We start from the raw sequence: 22,426 nt of genomic DNA, 5'->3' as shown, positions 1-22,426 counted from the left end.
ATTTTAAAGGGCAAATATTAAGCCTTTTGTCATTTTCCATCAGTTAAAATGATGGATGCTCATATTAAATATGGTCAGTGTTTAAAAGAATAATGTCAGTGTATTTGCTAGTAAAGCTAGTGTTTCAGACTGCTCTGAACACACTACTTCACACAGTTATTTCTACTCTTGGGCCTGCTGATGTCAATAAGAGGGGGTTTCCTTAATATGGTCCTTTCAGGGTCCACCTAAACCTGTTTGCAAGGGGCAGCCAATCAGAATGCAGTTGGCTTAAATGGGGAGTAGTTAAAGTGTCTTGTTTGCAACAGAGTAAATAGTGAAAAGCTACTGTCCTATAGTCCAAGAATTATAAATGTGGAGTTGGAAATTAACATAATAGTCTCTCTTTAAATCCATAGCAGACACAGCCTTTCACACTCTTTCTGTGCGTTTGCTCTTTGAATCAGTGGAGAATCACAGTGCCTGAAGGTGAAACGGTCCAACTGACATTCACCTCTTTTGACCTGGTCCCTGAAGCCTGTGGAGACTTTGTTCAGGTCTATGATTACAACCAGGCCAGCCCTCAGTTAGCAGGTAAGCATGGCACAAATTACAAACAAAATCCACAGTTCTTCTTTACATACCAAAATGTTTTCACTCATCAGTAGAGTTTACATCAAAGCTGGATATGTGACTAAGAGGAAAACGGGATGTGTTAAAATGTCAGAATAGACTGTGGGCTTTGTTCAACATTAACAATGACAACTTTGTAGGGCCATGAATAAAAGATGAGCTCAATTAAAAGTTTGAGAAGCTGTACAATGGGCCAAGTTTCTCGAGTCTATTTTAATCTTAATGAATTTAAATCTGTCTCCATCTGACTTCACTTCTCAAGCAACACGTAGCAGCTACTAATGTCAAAGCTGTTGTTCTTACACAAGGCTGCGTAAGTGTCTATCGCCTTGTCACAGACGTGTAATCCATCACAGGTAAATTATGTGGCGGAACCATGCCGAAGCCGCTGGAAATCAGCAGCAACACGATGGTGGTCCGCTTCAAATCTGATAACAGTCTGACTTCAAAAGGATTCAGTGCAACGTACACAAAGTCCAGCCTTCCTCCTGTTGTTGTCACCACCACCATGACCGCACCCACCACACAAACCCCTCCACCTGCCACAACTTCAGGTAAGCACCTTCTCCAAAGCCTGAACCCCCCCCCCCCCCCCCCCCCATGTTAAAAGATTTTAACATTAGCAAAACAAGAAGGAAGTATTACCAAGTGCTGGTTTCGCTACAGGACCTGGTGGCCCAGAAATCCTTGATGGACGTAAAGGAGTTCTTCAGTCATCAGGTTTCCCAAATCCATATCCTGCCCATTTAAATAATTCCTGGGAGATATCTGTGTCCAAAGGATTCCTGGTTAAGCTACAGATCACTGACTTGGCCATCACAGGAGAGACTGGAATGTGCAAGGAGGACAAACTGATCATCTCAGACAAATACAGCACTCTAGGTGAGCCATTACTTCTATTTTGTTCTTGCATTGTCTTGGTTGACTACATGCTGCATGCTTTTTTTTTTTTTTTTTTGCAATTTAGCTCGGTTGACCTGTGAGAGAAGCACATGAATGTGAGGCCGTTGGCTTGTGTTTATTGCAGCCGCTCTGCTGCGTCTGTAAATCTGTTGATTAGGAGTTGGGTCGCACAGAGCACAGCAAACTATAAATTACCTCTCATTATTCACTTCAGGGGCTGCAGTGAGGCTGATACAGCTTTATCTATTGCTCAGTACTCAAGGACTAAAGCACTGAGATGCACTCTTTCCGTGAAACACTCACAGATAAGCAAATGGTGTTTTAGTGGGGCATACTTTTAGATTAGGGCATATGTTTCTGTGCACAAAACACAAAGGAAAAGTAACAATAAGAAATATGACAAAAGTCCTTGTGTTCTTTACGCCCAAAAGCAGGATGTTGTGAAAGATTCATTAACTTCTAAGATAATTTCAAGGAGGACTGTATCAAAATACTGTTTTTTTGACTGCTCTTCAGCATTTCACTTTCTTGCTATTTTCTAATGGTCACAAATTAGTATAATTCGTATATTAGTATATTTATGTTTAAGTGTTAAAAAAAATGACTCCGTATCCTAGATCCCACTGGGAATAAACTCACTTTCAAATGATTACACCAGGGGTGGCCAACTCCAGGCCTCGAGGGCTGGTGTCCTGCAGGTTTTAGATGTGTCCTTGATCCAACACAGCTGATTCAAATGGCTAAATGACCTCCTCGTCATGTCCTGAAGTTCCCCAGAGGCCTGGTAACAAACTAATCATGTGATTCAGGTGTGTTGACCCCGGGTGATAGAGGAGAACAGCCTCCTTCCCTCATCACTGAAGATGGGTTGTGGATGGGTTTTCCAGCATGCCAGGCCTGATTAGTTAATTTCTGCTGTGATATTCAGCTGGTGGTGTCAGATTTTCATTCTGAATTATGTCATGAGTTCAGGCTCGTGGTGATATACTCTTGGCACACTTCGTCCCTCATTGACCATGCCTCTGTGTGACCACTGTATATGGATCTCTTAATAACACGCCGTGTCACAAAGCACATACCATCTTGGACTGGATTCTTGCATGCGATTCACTTGACTCAGATGGCCTCCGCAGTTACTAGCTGAACAACAGCAAGCGCATGGTTCTGTCATGTCAATATGGCAGTCCATATTATATTTAGTGAGCTTGAGAAAACAAGTCTCCCCCTCCATCTCACTCAGCACTGGAGCGCCTCAGGGCTCTGTTTTAGGCCCCCTGCTGTAATCACTGTACACTTATGACTGTGTAGCCACATCAGACACCACCTCCATTGTCAAGTTTGCTGACGACACTGCTGTTGTGGGCCTGATCTCCGACAACACCGAAACGGCCTACCTGGAGGAGATTAGGAACCTGGAGACCTGGTGCCAGGAGAATAACCTCCTCCTAAACGTCAGCTAAGGAGCTGATCGTGGACTTCACTACAAAGCAGGCGAGGAATTACAAGCCCCTCATTATCAGTGGCACGCCAGTGGAGAGAGTGGACAGTTTCCGATACCTGGGTGTCCACATCACTCAGGACCTGTCATGGTCCTGTCACATCAACACCCTGGTTAAGTAAGCCCGTCAGCGTCTCTTCTTCCTCAGAAGACTTAGAGACTTCCATCTGCCACTGAAGGTGCTCAAGAACTTTTACTCCTGCACCATCGAGAGCGTCCTGACGACAAACATCTGCACCTGGTTCGGGAACAGCACCAAGCAGGACAGACGAGATCTGCAAAGAGTGGTGCGCTCAGCCGAACGCATCATTCAATCAGAGCTCCCTGACCTGCTGTCCATCTACACCAAGCGGTGCAAGTCCAAAGCTAGGAAGATTATGATGGACCTCTCCCATCCCAACAATGGACTCTTCTCACTGTTGAGGTCTGGGAAGCGCTTCCGCTCCCTTAAGGCCAAAACAGAGAGAATGAGGAGGAGCTTCTTCCACCAGGCTATTCGGGCCCTGAACCAGGTGTAGGACTGGACTCTCCCACACACATCACACGCACTCTGGTTTTTCTTCATGCATACTTCCTATAATTTATAATCTCTTTCTGCTATTTGCACATATTTTACTGTAAATTTCTAAGTTAAATCTGTAAATTTTGTATAACCTGTAAATTTGTAAATACTGTAAAACCACTGTCATTTAATGGTTGGGCATTGCATTGCACAGCCACAAGCATTTCACCTCATGTGATACTGTGTATGGTTGTGTGCGTGACAAATAAAATTTGAATTTGAATTTGTCCTGTAATCCAAGTCAGATGTTCCTAATAATGTGGCATGTGTATCTGCCAATATGTATGCTGATTTTTTGAACTTAGTGCAGGGTTCGTCTTAATTTGCAACATGTTTTACTCATTAGAAGTTGATGTTACTGTCTCTCTCTCTCCTCTGCTTTGTTTCATTCTCTCATACCTTCCCTTTTTCCTCTGTCCTTCCTCTCGCTGATCCAGGTACACACTGTGGCTACATCCTTCCCCCAGTGGTGGTCAGCGCCAGTGACACGATATCTGTGACCTTCCAGTCTGACAGTCGCCTCACAGACCGCGGATTCTCTGCCAAGTGGGAGGCTGTGTACCCTGAGGATATCACAGGTACTGAGCGCTGATGAACACACTCGCAGGAGTGCAAAACACACACGCGAATACACACACACGCAAACACACAGGAGCACCTCCACACCTGAGGCACATAATGCTGTAGCAGTACAGCATCTCATTTAGACAGAACATAAAATTCTTCCTCCTCTGTCACATATTTACAGTGGATATAAAAAGTCTACACGCCCCTGTAAAAATGCCAGGCTTTTGTTATTAAAAATAAATCGTGTCAAGGATTTTTTACACCTTCAGTGTGATCTATAACCCATAAAATTCCATTCAAAAACACATTTATACCTTTTAATCTGTTTAAACTTACAATAGCCTGGTTGCATAAACATTCACAAAGTTAATTAATGCTTGCTTGAAGCACCTCTTGCTTTTTGGGTAGGCGTCTATCACCATGATACATCGCAACTTGGCAATATTTGCCCCCACTCCAAATCTGTCCAAGTACGAGAGTATCTCTTGTGCACGGTCCTCCTCAACTCGTCCCACAGATTTTCACCTGAGTTCAGGTCTGGGTTCTGGCTTTGCTGTTACAAAACTTTAATGTTCTGACAAATGTCTGAAATGGGTTGTAATTCCCTTCACCTTGCATAAAGCTCCGGCTGAAGAAAAAACAGCTCCAAAGCATGATGCTACCACTGCCATGCTTTACTCACGTGCAGTGCTGTTTTTGTGCCTTTTGGAATTAGCGGAGAAATATAGTTGTTGCATAAATAGGGAGAGCTCTATCAAAGCGCAGGAGTGCATAGTGACAAGCATCCAAAGAAAATGATAAAACTCCTTTCTTTATTTTAATCACAGTTATGAAGCTAGAGAAGAATTTGCAGCTGCACATCTGGTGAAGAAAAAGTTAAAGCACCAATCACACAGTGTAAAAATATAACGCTAAAACTCCTGCTGTCTACTTGAATAAAACACATAAAGGTTATCAGCAGGCTTCGGTGCTGTGTCAAAAATGAGTTTGGTAAATATACTGAATTATTAATATGTTTTAATGGATGTTTTAGCCATCATCATGTAAGCTGTGCAGTGAAGGTGAATGTTTTAAACTGTCCATCATATTAAATTGTTTATGAAAAATGAAAAGTTTAAAATAAATTCAAAATAATCAAAGAAGTTAAAAATGCTTCAAAGTTATACTTAATGCAACGGAGTAAATAGCCAGTTACATTCAATACTATGCTTCATAGTAGGCTCTCGTGCAGTTTTCTATCATTTCCCCTGTCTGTTTCAGAAATCCTGGGTTGTGGCTTTTCTTCAAAGGAGGAAACCGGAGTTATCAAGTCCCAGGACTGGCCCATGAATTACAAGGCCAACACCGAGTGCATGTGGAACATCAAGGTGCCTTCGGGGAAAAAAATCACGCTGACATTCACCCATTTTGACCTCGAAGCAAAAGATGCCCTAACGTCCACATGCTATGATAACATAATGGTCTATGAGATCAATGGTCTGACTTCTGCACTGATTCAAAGCTATGGTAAGCAGGTTTTTACAGCTGCCAATGTCTGTTCCCCAAATAATTTGTACCTGCAGAGCGAAAGTAACTGAAAGTCCTGCTTTGGTTAATTGAAGAAGCTTTTTTGTGTCACTTTGGAACTGTGGACAAACTTTTTTGTCATCAATCCTTTCAGGTCAGTTTTGTGGAACTACGCTGCCTGATCCCATCCAGACAAACGGCAACAGGCTGCTGATTCGTTTCCATACAGACTTGCTTACTGAAGCTAAAGGTTTCAGGGCCTATTGGACAACAAACCCCAGCCTGCCTGCTCCAACTGAGCCACCTGTTCAGCCCAATCCCTGGGACAACATCATCATAGGTGGAGTATCTGCTCCAGCCCCACACAGTTTATTACAAGCACCTAGACTGCATAGGTGAAGCTGCATTGATCCACACTTTTCTACGAAAATAAATCAACTGATCTGTGTTGAACTCATAAACAATATGTTTATTCCCATCAGTTATACAAGGCCTGTTGTGGTGCACTGTTTTAGATTTCCAGTTCGCTAGGTTCAGGTTCACATTTGTTCCCTGTAGCATTAGACAGCTCAAAGGTCTTTCAATAGAATACAGTGTCGACTGTGTGCGCAAAGAAGCATTTCTTTGCTAATAAATTAGCAATGACAACCTTAAAAGGCAGTAATATATCAGATGTCACGTTGTCAGCGTGTCACACTGAATCCGAGTGGCAAAACAATAAATTAGTGCGCTGCATTTAACATCGCTGTTAAACACTGCTGCAAGTACTGAAACAGTCAGGCAGCATTTGCCATAATTAGGGACAGTGGAGCTCTGCACGGATTGAAATAAAGGACCTGCAATTTGTCACAGCACGGCTTCAATACCTGCAGCTATTTTATAAAATCGATCACTCTGTTTAGTATTTCTTAATCTTAACTAACACCCTTTCAGCTGGGCAGTAGTTCCCACTAGCCAATTAAACTGACCCCCAGATAAGAGTTTAGCACAGCTGTTGCACAGACACATTTCACACATTCATCTGATTCATGATTTCTGCTTACTCTTTCTTCACACCCTCTTTACTGTCTCCCAGATGTGCAGTACAGCAAGGTGATTTGATGTGCCGACTTTTCCTACTAACTTGCCGGTTGTCACCTGATTTCCATTCTCAAATTGCCAATGAGCCCCAGGTGGCGCAGGGCCCTGCCAAACCGATAGCTGAAAATAGTTTTATAGATGGGCTCCACTGCCTAGGAGATTTTACTCATTCAGGCTCATGCAGGGTCGCCCTGTGAATAGAATGATGCAAGTAAAATGAGTACAAAGGAAGAAAATGTGTGATAAGAGTGACTGGGACAGTTTAGTGGGAAGTCTGTAGATTAATAAATTTATATCTTCACGCATGTCCATGTTGTGACATCAATTAGCTGAATTTTGCCGCAGGAGCATCGTATTATTTTTGAATGAAGATAAAGACATTGCAGTATGTGTGCATATTACTAAAAGCCAGAATCATTAGGACACACCACACAGTTTAAACCTGATACAACTGGAAAATTATTTTTAAAAAAACACAAGTCTGTTAGCTGCTGATACGTGTCGTCTATTCAGGCTTTATTTACACAGGCACAGATTTGTTTGTGTAGCCTGTACAGTGCACAAACAAATCATTTCTCGAGAGACTCTGTACATGTGGGTGTTTGCCTTTCCAGACTGGCCAAGCACATGTGGGAAACCAGCCATTCCTCCTGCTGTTGTGTCACGTATTGTGAATGGAGAGCCAGCCACACCGCACTCCTGGCCCTGGCAAGTGTCCATGCAGGTGAGAATCTCCATGTGCCAATGAGGAAAATTCACAGAAAGATGAAAACAAACGGCATCAAAAAGCCTCACGAGTACATAACCTGTGCAGTTACAGTTTCCTCACAATATGATATCAGTGTCCTTTTCTGTATCCTATATTAATTTTCTGATTGACTGTACAGATCTGAACCCAATGCTGTTCATCACATTTAATCATCATCATCATCATCATCATCATCATCATCCTGTTTAGTGAGTTTCTTCTCTGCTTGTTTCAGGTCTGGCCGACCAGTCAGCCAGAACCCACATTCTCCCATACCTGCGGTGGTACTCTTATTCATAAGAACTGGGTACTTACAGCAGCCCACTGCTTTATAAGGTACATGTTCAGTTCCCTCATCAATAAATACATGTACTATTTCTAGTAATGTGTTCCAAAAAAAGTTTTTCAAGTCAGTTACAAAGAAATGACATTTAAGTCTGGCTTTTATTGGCTTTTATTTCTGCAAAAGTTTTCCTAAACTTCCTAGAAGCCCATTTGTGTAATCTCAGGAGGCAGTTATCTCTGTCTGTGTGTGTGTGTGTGTGTGTGTGTGTGTGTGTGTGTGTGTGTGTGTGTGTGTGTGTGTGTGTGTGTGTGTGTGTGTGTGTGTGTGTGTGTGTGTGCACTGTTACCTCGGGCTTATTACAGTGTGGGAACAATGCCTTGTTAGAAATGCCTCAACGCTTTGGCTAATAGGCTACAGTGTTCTTTAGAAATAGAGGCGCTGGTGCACCATGGAGCCTTTCGAGTATACATATATATGATAGATACATTTTTGTGGAACTAGAAATCCCACAATCCAAACAGATACAGCTTTATGTCACACAGTGCACTGACAGTGACAGGTACAGTGTAAAGCATTAGCATTAGTTCATCTGCTCATTTCCCACCTAGATACGCTGATGAGCTGGAGCGTTGGCGCATGTGCCTCGGCAAACACAACTTGACCTACACGGAGCCGAGTGAGCGATGCTTCAACATATCTGGTATCTATCGCCACGAGGGCTTCAAGTACCCCACAGTGCCCTCGGTGGAGTTTGACATTGCCTTGGTCAGACTGGATGGAGAGGTGACACCCACTGATGAGATATCATTTGCTTGCCTTCCATCTGAAGAGGAAGCCCTACCTGAGGGAAAGAAGTGCTACGCCACCGGCTGGGGAGATGAAACTGGTGCTGTTTTTGTCTTGTCATGTTCATTAGCAGCCTCTGATAAAATAATTGTAGCCTGATGTTTCAGAGCTGTGTTAAAGTGATATTTATTTACAAAGAACTAGAACTGCATCACCTCAGAATTGTATATTTAGCATGCCCTCTGCTGGATTTAATGTGTAAATGCCTCTTTTTTAATGTTCCTGCGTCAATCTCGAGGCTTCTGTAACAACTGAAATGACTCTGTGTGTTTATCAGGTAATTCAATTAACCCTAAAGCTGCAGAAGCGCTCAACCAGGTCGCCTTGCCTGTGGTGCCTTATGACACCTGTAACAGGATGGATTACTGGTGGTTCCAGGTCAAGACCTCCATGATCTGCTGTGGTTATACACTGCCTGATGAGCTCAAGTCTGTTTGTCAGGTAAAAGAAGAACTATAAGAGGAGCTATATTGCGGCCATAAATTGAGGTTTATCTTAACAGTAAACTGGTCTGGTCGGATAACGCTTAATTTCTGTACAAGAAGGGCTAAAGACTCCATCTGTTGGGCAGGCTGATGTCTTTTGGTCAGCATTGCTGGTGAGATGGTAGCACAGAGAGAAACTGGAAACTACTTAATGGACTGGGGAAGAGGGCCAGCTCTTTCCAGTTCAGTCCCCTAGACTCCATAGATGAGGTGGGTGAGAGGAGGATGATAGCCAAGCTAATGTCCATTACAGACAACACCTCTCACCTCTCAACATCCTCTCACTCAGGATAAATAACTTTGGATTTAACTACTCTTGGTAGTGTGGCTTTGATTTCACTTTCCCTTTCGACTCTTGTCAGGTTCTAACAGGTGAATTTCCCCAGTGTGGGACTAAATAAAGTTATCTTATCTAATCTTTTAAAAGAACAACAAAACCACTTTAGTGTTTTAATGTTCTGCTCTTGACAGGGGGATTCAGGGGGACCCCTGGTTTGCCAGGATAAAATTGGCGATCCATGGGAAGTTCATGGCATAACTAGCTTTGGCCCTATTGGATGCATTATGGATAAGAAGCCTTCTGTGTTCACCCGCTCTTCTGCCTACATCCCGTGGATAACAAATGTCATCCGCCGACACCTCTACAATGAGCACAGTATGAATCCAGCTCTTTAAACATACTTCGTTTCCCCACTGTGACAATATGTGACAAAGTCAAAGTGTAATGCCAGTTTTCTCTCTCTGTCTTCTCTATGTAGCATCAGGCTGTGGGGGACCAAAGGACCTGACTGGTACTGGTGGCACTCTGTCCTCTATGGGTTACCCTGGCACCTACAGCAACACAGCCCAGTGCCAGTGGAACATTCAAGTGCCTGAAGGCAAATTGGTTCACCTCCATTTCCACAATTTCTCTCTGGAGGAGAGTGATTTGTGCCTAAATGACAAAGTCAGACTCTCAGACAAAACAGGAAGTCTGGGTATGTGAGGATCTGCCTTCTTTCCATGTTAGACACCAGCGCAGACATTTCAGCACAGTCAGTGCAGCCTCTTGTTGTTGTGACAGTGATGTAACCAATCATTATAATGTCTAAAGTTTGATCATTTGTGATGTCAGGATAAAACCTAAAATTTGTCAGGCTAAAAAAAATTGAACATCTGCATAGCATGCATGGCAACCAGAAGCCCAAAGTAGACAAATAAATCTCTACCCAAGTAAAAATACCTACAGACCGGTAACAAATAAAAGAAAAACCTTTGACCCCCACAAGGAGCTTTCACTTCCAGAATGGCACTCAGTTATATAACCACCATGTGCTAAAGAACCATGGCATTAAACAGACTGGTACAAGCAACTTATTGAGATAGAATATATACTCAAATAACCCTTTTTTACTGTGTAGTAAAGTGCCATTAATCAGTTTGCCAGGCATAGCACTGAACAGATAGTGGTGTCACATGTGATCAGCCCTAAATGTCTCAAACACATATCTGCAGTTTTTGGGGGGAATTTTTATTATGAAATGAACTCCTAGGACAGAGCTTCTAACACATTTTCATATTACCTCAGGTACCCACTGCAGTCACGTGCCTCCTGCAGACATGGTCAGTGATGGGAATACGCTTCACATCAGTTTCTCCTCCAACGACAAAGTGGTTGACTCAGGCTTCACTGCCACCTGGAGGGCAGTGGACGCTACAGAAGGTAAGATAACATAAGACTGCGAGGGAAAATTAAAAAATGTAAAGCTTTAAATATCTAATTTTCATAATATTTTTAAATCTTCTCCTTTCCTCTTTTCAAACTCTATTCCCTTCCCTCCTGTTTCTTCTTGTTGTACTTCAGTTCCATGTGGAGGGACTTTCAGCAGTGATCAGGGTGAAATTACTTCTCCTAACTGGCCTAATGACTACCAAGCCCAGACTGTCTGCACGTGGCGCATCAACGTTCCTTCATCAAGAAGTATTCATGTAGCCTTCACTCACTTTGAGCTGCAAGCTGTAAACCTGTTAGGAAATTGTGTGGACTATGTGGAGGTCATCAATGGTGAAACGATGGCATCACTCGGTGGGTCTCCGAACTTTAAATACCGTCCACAATTTATGTCTCAGGTCACATAACACACAATGGTGGAAAACTGTAATTTATTCTCCTCTATTCTGCAGGTCGATTCTGCGGATTTGCCCCTCCACCCCTCATCAACATCCCTAGTAACACAGTCGTCATCCGCTTCCTTAGTAATGGAGCCAGCCAAGAGAAGGGTTTCCGTGGTTACTGGACTACTGACACCAGTATCTTCCCAACTCTACCACCTCTCCCTAGTAATCCATGGGACAACATCACCATCAGTGAGTGTAGACATACACTGTAAAAAACTGCTATAAAGATACTTTAAAGGTACAGTCAGCCATAGTTTTTTAGGTTATTTAATAAAAAAAAAATACTTTACTCATAGATTTACATTTATTAGTGTGTAATTGCATTTTGCAACAATTAATGCATGGTCATAAATTCTGAAATTATCATTAAAAATACATCGAGTGTTAATTGGTTTGTGGAAGCTACCATGTTGCCCGCCATCTTGAATATAAGGGCTGAGACAGATCGTCATTAAAGCTAATGAGGTATATGTATAGGGTTAGATACTAGCCACATAGTAATACACCACAGTCAGAGAAGAAAGGAACTTGTAGCCCTTTATGTGAAATGGAGGCAAATTTTATTTATATCTTAAGATATGAAGGATCCGAGAATTTATATATATATATAAATATATAAATATATATACATATATATAGTCCAAGAAATATAAGATCCACTTCAAAGAAAGTTTTACCAACAGTATGTAGCATTAGCTAACAAGGGCTAACAGCAGCTAAGCTAAGCTGTTTTTGGCTTTGTTAGTAGCTAACAAAGACAAACAGCAGTGCTTACTGACAGAAAAGTTCTTCAGTATCGCTGTCATTAACAGAATTGAGTTTCACTTTCTTATTTATTTATATCAGACTCTTTTCACAAAGTTTGACAGCCTCATCCAGCGTAAACAAATATGGATTGAATGGCAGCCACTGTAGCTAGGATTATGCACTTGAATTGAGAGTTAACTGCAACCTGAGTTTTTGCAAACTGTAATGTTACATTTGTGATGTTCTTTGCAAATACAGGTAAATTCTGTAAATACTGATACAAATAACAATCTGAACCCACTGAAAATTTCTTCCTAATTTATTTGTGTATTTGACGCAAATATAAATGAACACAAATGTTTCAATCACTAATTTACAAGTTGTAATTTCAGTTTACAGACTAAACATTGTGGTGTTAAGGTTTAGACCTGCAAGGTTTGGCATCACTGAATGAGACTCCTGCCGCTGTCAATCACATCTGCCTAGTTCACCTTCAGAGTGGTTGTTGGTCCAATGTTGAAAACAGCAGCAGTTTTATGCCTGTCTGGCACAAGGAGTAGGAGAATTGTGACACAGCTGATATCCTTTCATAGTTCACCAAAATACAGAGACTGACACAAACCTCTGGGTGTTGGGGTATGCAGTTATATTTCACAGGTAAAAACAGTATAATGGTAACCAAGCTGACAGTATTACACTGTAATGCTTAAATTTACTGTATCTATCTTTTACTGTAAGAAAAACTGATGTTGTAGTTTAAAGAAGCTATGCTACTGGGTTTTTTTCTCATTTATTCTTTACTTAAAATATATTTACTGTATGACTGGTATAGATGTTATAATAAATGGTGCACTTTCTTTTCCCAGTCTGGCCAGAAAATTGTGGAAACCCAGAGGTGAAACCTAGCACAGCCACTGTGAGAGTTGTAAATGGTGTAGAAGCGATCCCCCACTCCTGGCCCTGGCAAGTCTCTATGCAGGTACTGTCAGCTCCTGTTCTGCATGACAGTCAGTGACAGAGCAGATCTTTTCTTCTATAAATATTCATGTCTCTCTTTTTAGGCTTCACCGTTCTCTCCTATACCTTATATGCATGGCTGTGGAGGCTCTTTGATTCATGAAGAATGGATCCTGACTGCTGCTCACTGTTTCATGTTGTAAGATATAACTACAAAACTATCTAAATTATAGGAATTTAAATAGCACAGTTTTTGAAAGTGATTATACCTGATAAATCTGAAGTTACAATTCATCAAATGAAAGTGTAAAGAAATGGGAGATATCACCTGAATCTGTATCTTCCCTCAGCTTTATAGCTCTCGTTATAATGAGTTTAACCCTTACATACAGTTATGTGTGCTTTGTTCATACAAAAGCTAAAGTTAGGAACTAGCTGGAGTAATCAGTGCGGATCAATGACTGTAGAAATCAGACGAAACTGTAGAGACCTTTTAGATTCAATCATTAGTAAAGTCAGCCAAAGCTAAAAGAGAAGCTGAAGAAAAAATAAAAACCTGTTCTGTCTCCTTCACATTTATCTTTCACTTGATTTCCAGCCCACTGAATGTACCCTCCTTCTGGCGCATGTGCCTGGGGAAGCACCACATGAACTCCTCCATGGACATTCCCTCAGCTGAGGAATGCTACAAGGTGGATACCATCATTCGCCACAAAGGATTTGTCTACGAGCAGGATCCCAATGACATCACCAACGACATAGCCCTGGTTCACTTGGCCAAACCTGTCAATATGACAAAAGAGATCAGCCCCATCTGCTTGCCGAAACCTGGGGTCGTGATGCCTGCTGGGACGCCGTGCTTTGTCACCGGCTGGGGAGACGAGAAAGGTAAAAACAGTCATGCATTTCCAACCTTCCTTCGGTCTGTACTTGTACTATAAAATTAGGAACATCCTGTCTCAGTGATGCTAAGAAACTAGTAGGGGTGCAACGATACACAAAATTCACAGTTCGGTTCGGTTCGATACTTTGGTGTCACGGTTCGATAGTTTTTCGATACAAAAAAAATGTTCATGCCTTTTTAATTTGTCATTTATTAAAATTATAAATATATATTTTAACTCAAAAGTACAGTTTTTAAATTTAATGTTGCTGAAACAAAAATAATTAAAAAAATAAATATATCTCAGGGCTCTCAAAATTTCAAAATCCCTGGTAGCCCTTCGGGCAGGGACTCTTCAGTTTTTGGTAGCCAAAAATAAATGTAAGTAGCCCGAATAAAAAAGAGAGCAATTTTTTTGATTGATGTTTTGTTTCCTGTTTTGTTTCCTTTACAATATTATACATTAAAGTATAATATTGTAAAGGAAACAAAACATTAATCAAAAAATTGTTGAAAAACAAATTACAACATTGTATAAAAATTACAATCATTAACTCAAATACTTGGTTCTAATTGAACAGAAATTTCTATGAACTTGTAAGAACTGTGTAGGACATGAATCAGTCTGTGTCAGATCCTGAATTTGAAATTTCCGCTGAAGTCACGGGTAAGAGACAGTGGAACCAAGATCTAGGCCATTTGCTTTTTGAAGTTTGCAAAGACTGCTAAATTTTGCCAGTGATAGTTCACTCTTTGCAACATAGTACGCTGTTCTAAACAGATTTTTCAGGTTTATTTTTAGTATGTTATTTGCAATTGGTGTTTGTTCTGGGAAAGATATTGCAGACTGAGCAATAATGCATTTCTTGCATTTCTCATGGGTTCTAATGGGGGCCTTTCTTAAAATGACTGGTCCCAGTAACAAAGGCGCTTGTCGACTCAGAAATCGAGAGAAAACCAACAACACACCCGGCAGAACATTATGTTATTTACACGGGTGCACATATGTGGTCCGCATGTGCGCATTCGCTGTCAAAATAAAAGACTCGCACCAGATAAGAAGTTGCAACGCGCGTTTGCGTATCTGATTGAGGAATCACTCATCTTTGGAAAAGAGAGTTTATTACAGAGAAATGGCTCTTTCCAAAATAAAAGCTATACTATACGCTTCTTCTGGGCTATATTCTCAGCAGCATATTGTAGCGGGCCAGGGCTGTTCGGGGTTCTGTTTGTACAGTTATGTTTTGTTTATGTTGCCATAGTGACGGGTGACGCCCTCTCGCTGCGACGGTGTGTCCTTCCGGGGTCAGAGGGCGCCCTGTGTGTTGTTGTTGTTGTTGTTGTTGCTGTGCGGTTGCCGCGCTGAGCAGTTAGCTAGCGGCAGTGTTCTTCTGCAGATGTCAATAAACGGCTGTGCTCCCTGGCTAGCTCACGGGAAGCAAGACCAAACGACACCTCCGTCTCCTCGTTGTCTGAGCTCGCCACATTGGTGTCAGAAGTGGGATGATGGTGGCACCCCATGTTCTGACCCGAGTGACTTGGTGCGCCAAAAGAAGGCACCTGGACATTTGCAAAGTGAAAGCAAAAAACAAGCGCAAATTCAAACGCGATTTCAATATGTCACATATTGACAGTGGCTCACCGATGCCAATGACATAATTACCCAGCTACATTTCCGAAAGAATGCAAAAGCATTGACATATATTTTTTCCTTCCTATGATAGCCCGACGGGCAGGGCTGAGATAGATTTTGGTAGCCCGACTGGAAAAATCGCTAGCCCCGGGACGTCGGGCTAGCGATTTTGCGAGCCCTGTGTTACAGGTATGGCCCTTTAAGGATGAAGCCTGATGGGAAATGTATTCGGGATGTGTGTAGCGGGACTGCCTGGTGTATGTGTGAAGAGAGAGAGCGGAGAAGGGGGAAAAGTAACGGTTAGCTACAGAAGAGACGAAAAGAAAATAAATAAAAGGAATATAATAACTCCCTCGACAGCCAGAGTTGTGTCGGCGATGCTCGCTGTGAGTAAACTGTTTCAGCCACTGTACACGGTGTTCGTGCCTTAGAGAAGAAATAAAGTTCGGTGAAGCAGTTTCCTATGCCTCCTTCTATCTTTTTGCTAGCGGAGTTGACCTGTATAGTAAGCTGTTGCCGGCTACGAGTCAGTTACGGAACCTTCAAGTAACTGCCAGAGGTTTCCTTACTACGGTTCGGGGCCGCGGATCTGGCGCGGTAACACCTGTATCTGATTGAGGAAACACTCATCTTTGGAAAAGAGAGTTTATTACAGAGAAATGGCTCTTTCCAAAATAAAAGCTATACTATACGCTTCTTCTGGGCTATATTCTCAGCAGCATATTGTAGCGGGCCAGGGCTGTTCGGGGTTCTGTTTGTACAGTTATGTTTTGTTTATGTTGCCATAGTGACGGGTGACGCCCTCTCGCTGCGACGGTGTGTCCTTCCGGGGTCAGAGGGCGCCCTGTGTGTTGTTGTTGTTGTTGTTGTTGTTGTTGCTGTGCGGTTGCCGCGCTGAGCAGTTAGCTAGCGGCAGTGTTCTTCTGCAGATGTCAATAAACGGCTGTGCTCCCTGGCTAGCTCACGGGAAGCAAGACCAAACGACACCTCCGTCTCCTCGTTGTCTGAGCTCACCACATTGGTGTCAGAAGTGGGATGATGGTGGCACCCCATGTTCTGACCCGAGTGACTTGGTGCGCCAAAAGAAGGCACCTGGACATTTGCAAAGTGAAAGCAAAAAACAAGCGCAAATTCAAACGCGATTTCAATATGTCACATATTGACAGTGGCTCACCGATGCCAATGACATAATTACCCAGCTACATTTCCGAAAGAATGCAAAAGCATTGACATATATTTTTTCCTTCCTATGATAGCCCGACGGGCAGGGCTGAGATAGATTTTGGTAGCCCGACTGGAAAAATCGCTAGCCCCGGGACGTCGGGCTAGCGATTTTGCGAGCCCTGTGTTACAGGTATGGCCCTTTAAGGATGAAGCCTGATGGGAAATGTATTCGGGATGTGTGTAGCGGGACTGCCTGGTGTATGTGTGAAGAGAGAGAGCGGAGAAGGGGAAAAAGTAACGGTTAGCTACAGAAGAGACGAAAAGAAAATAAATAAAAGGAATATAATAACTCCCTCGACAGCCAGAGTTGTGTCGGCGATGCTCGCTGTGAGTAAACTGTTTCAGCCACTGTACGCGGTGTTCGTGCCTTAGAGAAGAAATAAAGTTCGGTGAAGCAGTTTCCTATGCCTCCTTCTATCTTTTTGCTAGCGGAGTTGACCTGTATAGTAAGCTGTTGCCGGCTACGAGTCAGTTACGGAACCTTCAAGTAACTGCCAGAGGTTTCCTTACTACGGTTCGGGGCCGCGGATCTGGCGCGGTAACACCTGTATCTGATTGAGGAAACACTCATCTTTGGAAAAGAGAGTTTATTACAGAGAAATGGCTCTTTCCAAAATAAAAGCTATACTATACGCTTCTTCTGGGCTATATTCTCAGCAGCATATTGTAGCGGGCCAGGGCTGTTCGGGGTTCTGTTTGTACAGTTATGTTTTGTTTATGTTGCCATAGTGACGGGTGACGCCCTCTCGCTGCGACGGTGTGTCCTTCCGGGGTCAGAGGGCGCCCTGTGTGTTGTTGTTGTTGTTGTTGCTGTGCGGTTGCCGCGCTGAGCAGTTAGCTAGCTGCAGTGTTCTTCTGCAGATGTCAATAAACGGCTGTGCTCCCTGGCTAGCTCACGGGAAGCAAGACCAAACGATACCTCCGTCTCCTCCTTGTCTGAGCTCGCCACAATATTAAACATATCAAGTCCCCATAAGGAGAATCATGTTAGCAACAGCAGCTGTTAAAAGAGAGGAACAGCGCCTTCAGGTCCGGAAGCAGGGAGAGCTACAGCAGGGCTAGAGCCAACCTGAAAAAAGGCATTATGAAGGCCAAGGCGGACTATAGGAAGAAGATCGAGAACCACCTGGAGAGTAAGAACAGCCGGCTGGTGTGGCAGGGTGTCCAGCAGCTGACAAACTACAAGTCCAAATTAGGTATGGCTGAAGGTGACATAGCATTGGCAGAGGAGCTGAACATCTTCTTCACACGCTTTGAGGTCACTGCACCCTATGCCTCAGAGGAACAGCTACACCATACAGCCCACAGCAGCAGTACCATCATCATTCTGGAGGAGCATGAAGTGAGGCGCACCCTGCGGGCTGTTAACCCGAGGAAGGCAGCCGGCCCAGATGGTGTACCAGGACGTGTGCTGAGAGACTGCGCAGACCAGCTTGCCTATATTTTCACCAGGATTTTTAACCAATCCCTTGAACAGTCAAACGTCCCACCCTGCCTCAAGACCTCCACCATAATACCCTTGCCCAAGAAACCTCATATCTCTAGCCTAAATGACTATAGACCAGTGGCACTAACCCCGGTGGTGATGAAGTGCTTTGAGAAACTGGTGCGTTACCACATCACAGCAGCCCTACCCAGCAGCCTTGACCCACACCAGTTTGCCTACAGAGCAAACCGATCGACAGAGGACGCCATAGCAACAGCACTCAATGTAGCATTAACACATCTGGAGAGGCAAGGAAGCTATGTGCGTATGCTCTTTGTGGATTATAGCTCGGCATTTAATACCATTCTTCCATACAAACTGGACGCCAAGCTAAAAGACCTAGGGCTTCCTCACAGCACCTGTAAGTGGATCAATAGCTTCCTCACCGACCGCAGACAGAGAGTGAGAGTGGGACGTTACACATCTCCAGCCCTAAATCTAAGCACTGGGTCGCCACAGGGCTGCGTGCTTAGTCCACTGCTCTACTCGCTTTATACACACGACTGCACCCCCGCCCACCAGAGCAACACCATTGTAAAGTTCGCAGATGACACTACTGTGGTGGGGCTCATATCTGGGGGAGATGAGTCTGCCTACAGAGATGAGGTGGAGCGGCTGTCTTCATGGTGCAAGGATAACAACCTTCTCCTAAACACGAAAAAGACCAAAGAACTCATAATTGACTACAGAAGACACAAGACAGAAATCCAACCACTAATCATCAGCGACGACTATGTGGAGAGGGTGGCAGACTTCCGCTTCTTGGGAGTCAGCATAGAGGGAAACCTATCCTGGAGTGTGAATACCTCTGAGCTACTGAAAAAGACACAACAGAGACTGTACTTTCTGAGAGTGCTTAGGAAGAACAACATCACACAGAGACTGCTGGTGTCTTTCTACAGAGCCTCCATCGAAAGCATACTAACGTACTGCATAGGCATATGGTACGCTAGCTGCACAGTGGCTCAGAGGAAAGCACTCCAGGGAGTAATCAACGCTGCCCAAAGGACAATCGGCTGCCCTCTCCTCAAACTGAAAGACCTACACAGTTCCCGCTGCCTCAAAAGAGCCCATAACATCATAAAGGACACCTCACACCCTGGACACTCCATGTTCGAACTGCTGCCTTCAGGTAAACGGTATAGAACAACATACACAAGGACTAACAGACTCAAACACAGTTTCTACCCAATTGCAATATCATGTCTCAATGCTACTAAAAGTAGATGACTTTCATTGCCCCTGTTGTCATTTGTGCCCTTGATGTTGGAATGCTTTCAGACATGTTTTGTTGGATGCGCTAACAAATTGACTGAGTGATTGATTGTTTGAGTGATATATCAACTAGGTCGTATGTTGAGTGTCTGTATGGGGCCTTAGGCCTGGATTGCTTGGGTGTATTTACTGTATGAGAACACTGTATTTTATATGTATTTCTATCTTTTATATCATATCTATTATAGTTTATAAGTATTTATCTTTCGTGATGTTGCACTGACCGGAGACATCTTTCAATTTCATTGTACTTGTGACAATGACAATAAAGAATATTCTATTCTATTCTATTCTATGTGCTAACGGCTGTCTAAATGACTCGGGTAAAGTTTGTAGCATGCATGCTTGTTGTTTTTGTCTGCTTCCACTTGTCTTTGCACTAGGATGATGTCGGCGTAAATGTGCAGTCATATTCGTTGTGTTCTCGTTGAAATGACGTTAACGCCACAACACGGCAAATCTCCGTTAACGAGCTACCCCTGCGTGGGGCTAGACGGCCAACACGTTAACGAGCTAACTGCGCTAACACACTAGTTCCCACCCATGTAATTGAGCATTGCGTGGCACATCCAACATACTGTTTTACTTTAGTCCATGACGCGCTTACCTTCAAGGTCATACGTCACATGAAAACCAAAATAATTCCAAACGCCAGATCTGAATGAGGGTGGGGGAGGTTCAATTTGCCATGTTGCAAGGAGAGCTTAACTTCTGTCTCGCTAGCTTGCCCTGCGCTCTTCCTTCTGACTATGCTGTCTGTGTTGAACGCTCAGTGGATCTGCGCTCGACAGTGCAGCCTAGGCGGAGTAGTCGAACGCAGATTCACTGAGCGCTCAACACAGACAGCATCGTCAGAAGGAAAATTGATAAAATAAATTACAAATGTTGTATTGTTCGATACATATGCGTACCGAACCGAAAGCACTGTATCGAACGGTTCAATATCGATACGAGTATCGTTGCACCCCTAGAAACTAGTCATAAAAAACACAACAGAAAGAAAAGAAAGAAATAACAACTTTCAATTGTCCAATTACTTTTGAGCCTCTGAAAATACAGGGCAATTTATAAAAGTGGCTGTAGTTCATAAACAGTTAATGCAATACTTTTGTTAAACCCCTGGAATTAAAGCTGAACGTTTACAGTTCAATTACATCTTGAGTGTTTGATTTTAAATGCACTCTGATAGTCTAAAAAAGCCAATACTACACTAAATTGAGTCTCTGCCCAGAAACGTCAGGCTGGATCAGTGACCCTGAGCTATTCTTACTTATGCTGCTATAGGCTCAGGCTATTTAATTTCCAATCCCCACTATGTGATTAACTGTTGTCTACTTTCTTTTGTATTCATTTTTTATGATGTTTGTTGTTCCTAGTCTCTGTAGGATCCTGTTTCCTCATTCTATCTTCCTCATTGCTGCCTCCCTGAGCCTGGTTCAGCTGGAGGTCCCCTGTTGTTAAAACAAGGGGGTACACACATAAAAACCCCACTTTTTGGCATCCAGCAGTAGTGATGACTTTAGATTTAGTGATACAATATGTAAAACAAAATTATTAGTGTAAACATGTTTGTGTTATTTTCTGAAATTTCTATGATGTAAAGATTTTAATTTGTTCTTCTTATATTTAGGTAACCTGTTCCCTAAAGTGGCCGAGAAGCTTAATCAGGCAGCGCTGCCTGTTATCGACTTCGAAACCTGCAGTAAGCCTGCTTACTGGTGGGACACCCTCAGGCCCTCCATGATCTGTGCCGGCTACGAGTCCCCAGATGAGCTCAAGTCAGCCTGTCAGGTTTGACGACACATTTAGAAAAGAGTATTTGCTTGAATTAAGGATGCACTGACGTTTGGACAATATATCAATGCATCCATCATCTAAATGGACAGACTGAAAGTTGTTAGGAGACGATGAGACTGTTGTTCATTGTTTAAATTCCTTCCGAGTTATTTAAAAACATTACGTAAGTGTGCCCGCCTCTCTTCGTCTTTTATGCAGCTCCCTGAAAACGTTTTTGTTTGCGGTCATTCAGCCTTGATCTCAATGGCTGCTGCCCAGTTTGCAGGCGTAATTAGACAGAAGAACACAGAAACATTATTCGCCAGCATTAATGAGCAGCTGCTAGAAATGCAGCAATGTGAAAAATGGGACGTTTTACATTTTAGGAGCTTCATAAAGCACGATTCTGACATTTGCCTAATGAATACTTTGTCAGGCTGTTAATAAAGACTGACTTCTACAAATTCAAGGTCACAGAGACGATTTACAGCAGCTGCCAAAATCTAATGTTCTGCAGTGCATCATAAGTAGATCTTTGCTGATTTCTTTGTCCCGCTGTCTCCTGGTAGGGTGACTCCGGCGGTCCCCTCGCCTGCACAGTTGCCACTGCTGCTGGAGGAACAAATACAACCTGGGAGGTGCACGGCATCGTCAGCTTTGGAGCTCAGGGCTGCATCAGAGACAAGAAACCATCAGTGTTTACCCGCGTTTCCGCCTTCAGTGACTGGATCGACAGCAACATCAAGAAGTATATTTATGAAAGCAGAAAAGCTTTGTAAAGCTGACATCTTTAGGTAGAGATTATTCCATGTTTAGATTTATTTTTTTCTCTTTAAAACCCCCTGAATGTAACAAATGCTGACCAGCAGCACCAACCTACAAGGTTGCATTGCGCCCCGTAAAATAATTTAGTAAATAACATATTGCTTGTACGTTTCTATATATTAAACACTGCTGAACATTTTAAGCAAATTATATTTAAGCAAATATTTGTAAAATAATTTGTAAAATAATGAATAAATATATCATGTATAAATAAAAAATACATATCTATAAAGCTTGCAGTTACTGTTTCCTTTTACTTTATAGTGCTGTGTTCAAAATGAATATTTTAACTGTAATAAAAAGTGTAGTGTTAAAAAAAAATCAAGGTTAATAACAATTAATGGTCATTTTATATAACTTAATTTGCCAG

The 22,426-nt window shown here is 42.7% G+C and overlaps 1 protein-coding gene across 1 annotated transcript; it reads left to right on the top strand.

Moving 5' to 3' along the window:
• The first annotated feature begins 922 nt into the window (after nt 1–922).
• On the top strand, nt 923–22,239 carry LOC309708912 (ovochymase-2). The gene is made up of 19 exons (XM_082537263.1): nt 923–1,166; nt 1,279–1,494; nt 4,013–4,153; nt 5,403–5,648; nt 5,803–5,988; nt 7,343–7,452; nt 7,712–7,812; nt 8,371–8,648; nt 8,886–9,049; nt 9,565–9,748; nt 9,852–10,070; nt 10,661–10,795; nt 10,937–11,158; nt 11,257–11,439; nt 12,864–12,976; nt 13,059–13,153; nt 13,553–13,842; nt 21,086–21,246; nt 21,801–22,239. Exons 1-19 carry the CDS (start codon nt 989–991, stop codon nt 22,008–22,010), a joined length of 3,432 nt encoding a protein of 1,143 aa, XP_082393389.1. The 5' UTR covers nt 923–988; the 3' UTR covers nt 22,011–22,239.
• Nucleotides 22,240–22,426: the final 187 nt, after the last annotated feature.

This window comes from Aulonocara stuartgranti (assembly GCF_965226115.1).
Source record: "Aulonocara stuartgranti genome assembly, chromosome: 6".
NCBI lineage: Eukaryota > Metazoa > Chordata > Actinopteri > Cichliformes > Cichlidae > Aulonocara > Aulonocara stuartgranti.
The sequence above is the reverse complement of the archived record's forward strand: the minus strand, read 5'-3'. Positions and strand labels throughout refer to the sequence as shown.

What these genes read in the sequence shown, in the direction of transcription:
- LOC309708912 (XM_082537263.1), top strand. Translation starts at nt 989, where the DNA reads ATGCCGAAGCCGCTGGAAATCAGCAGCAACACGATGGTGGTCCGCTTC. An exon ending in TGCACTGATTCAAAGCTATG is followed by an intron (nt 5,649 to 5,802) that starts GTAAGCAGGTTT and finishes CAATCCTTTCAG; the next exon opens with GTCAGTTTTGTGGAACTACG. An exon ending in GCTGCTCACTGTTTCATGTT is followed by an intron (nt 13,154 to 13,552) that starts GTAAGATATAAC and finishes CTTGATTTCCAG; the next exon opens with CCCACTGAATGTACCCTCCT.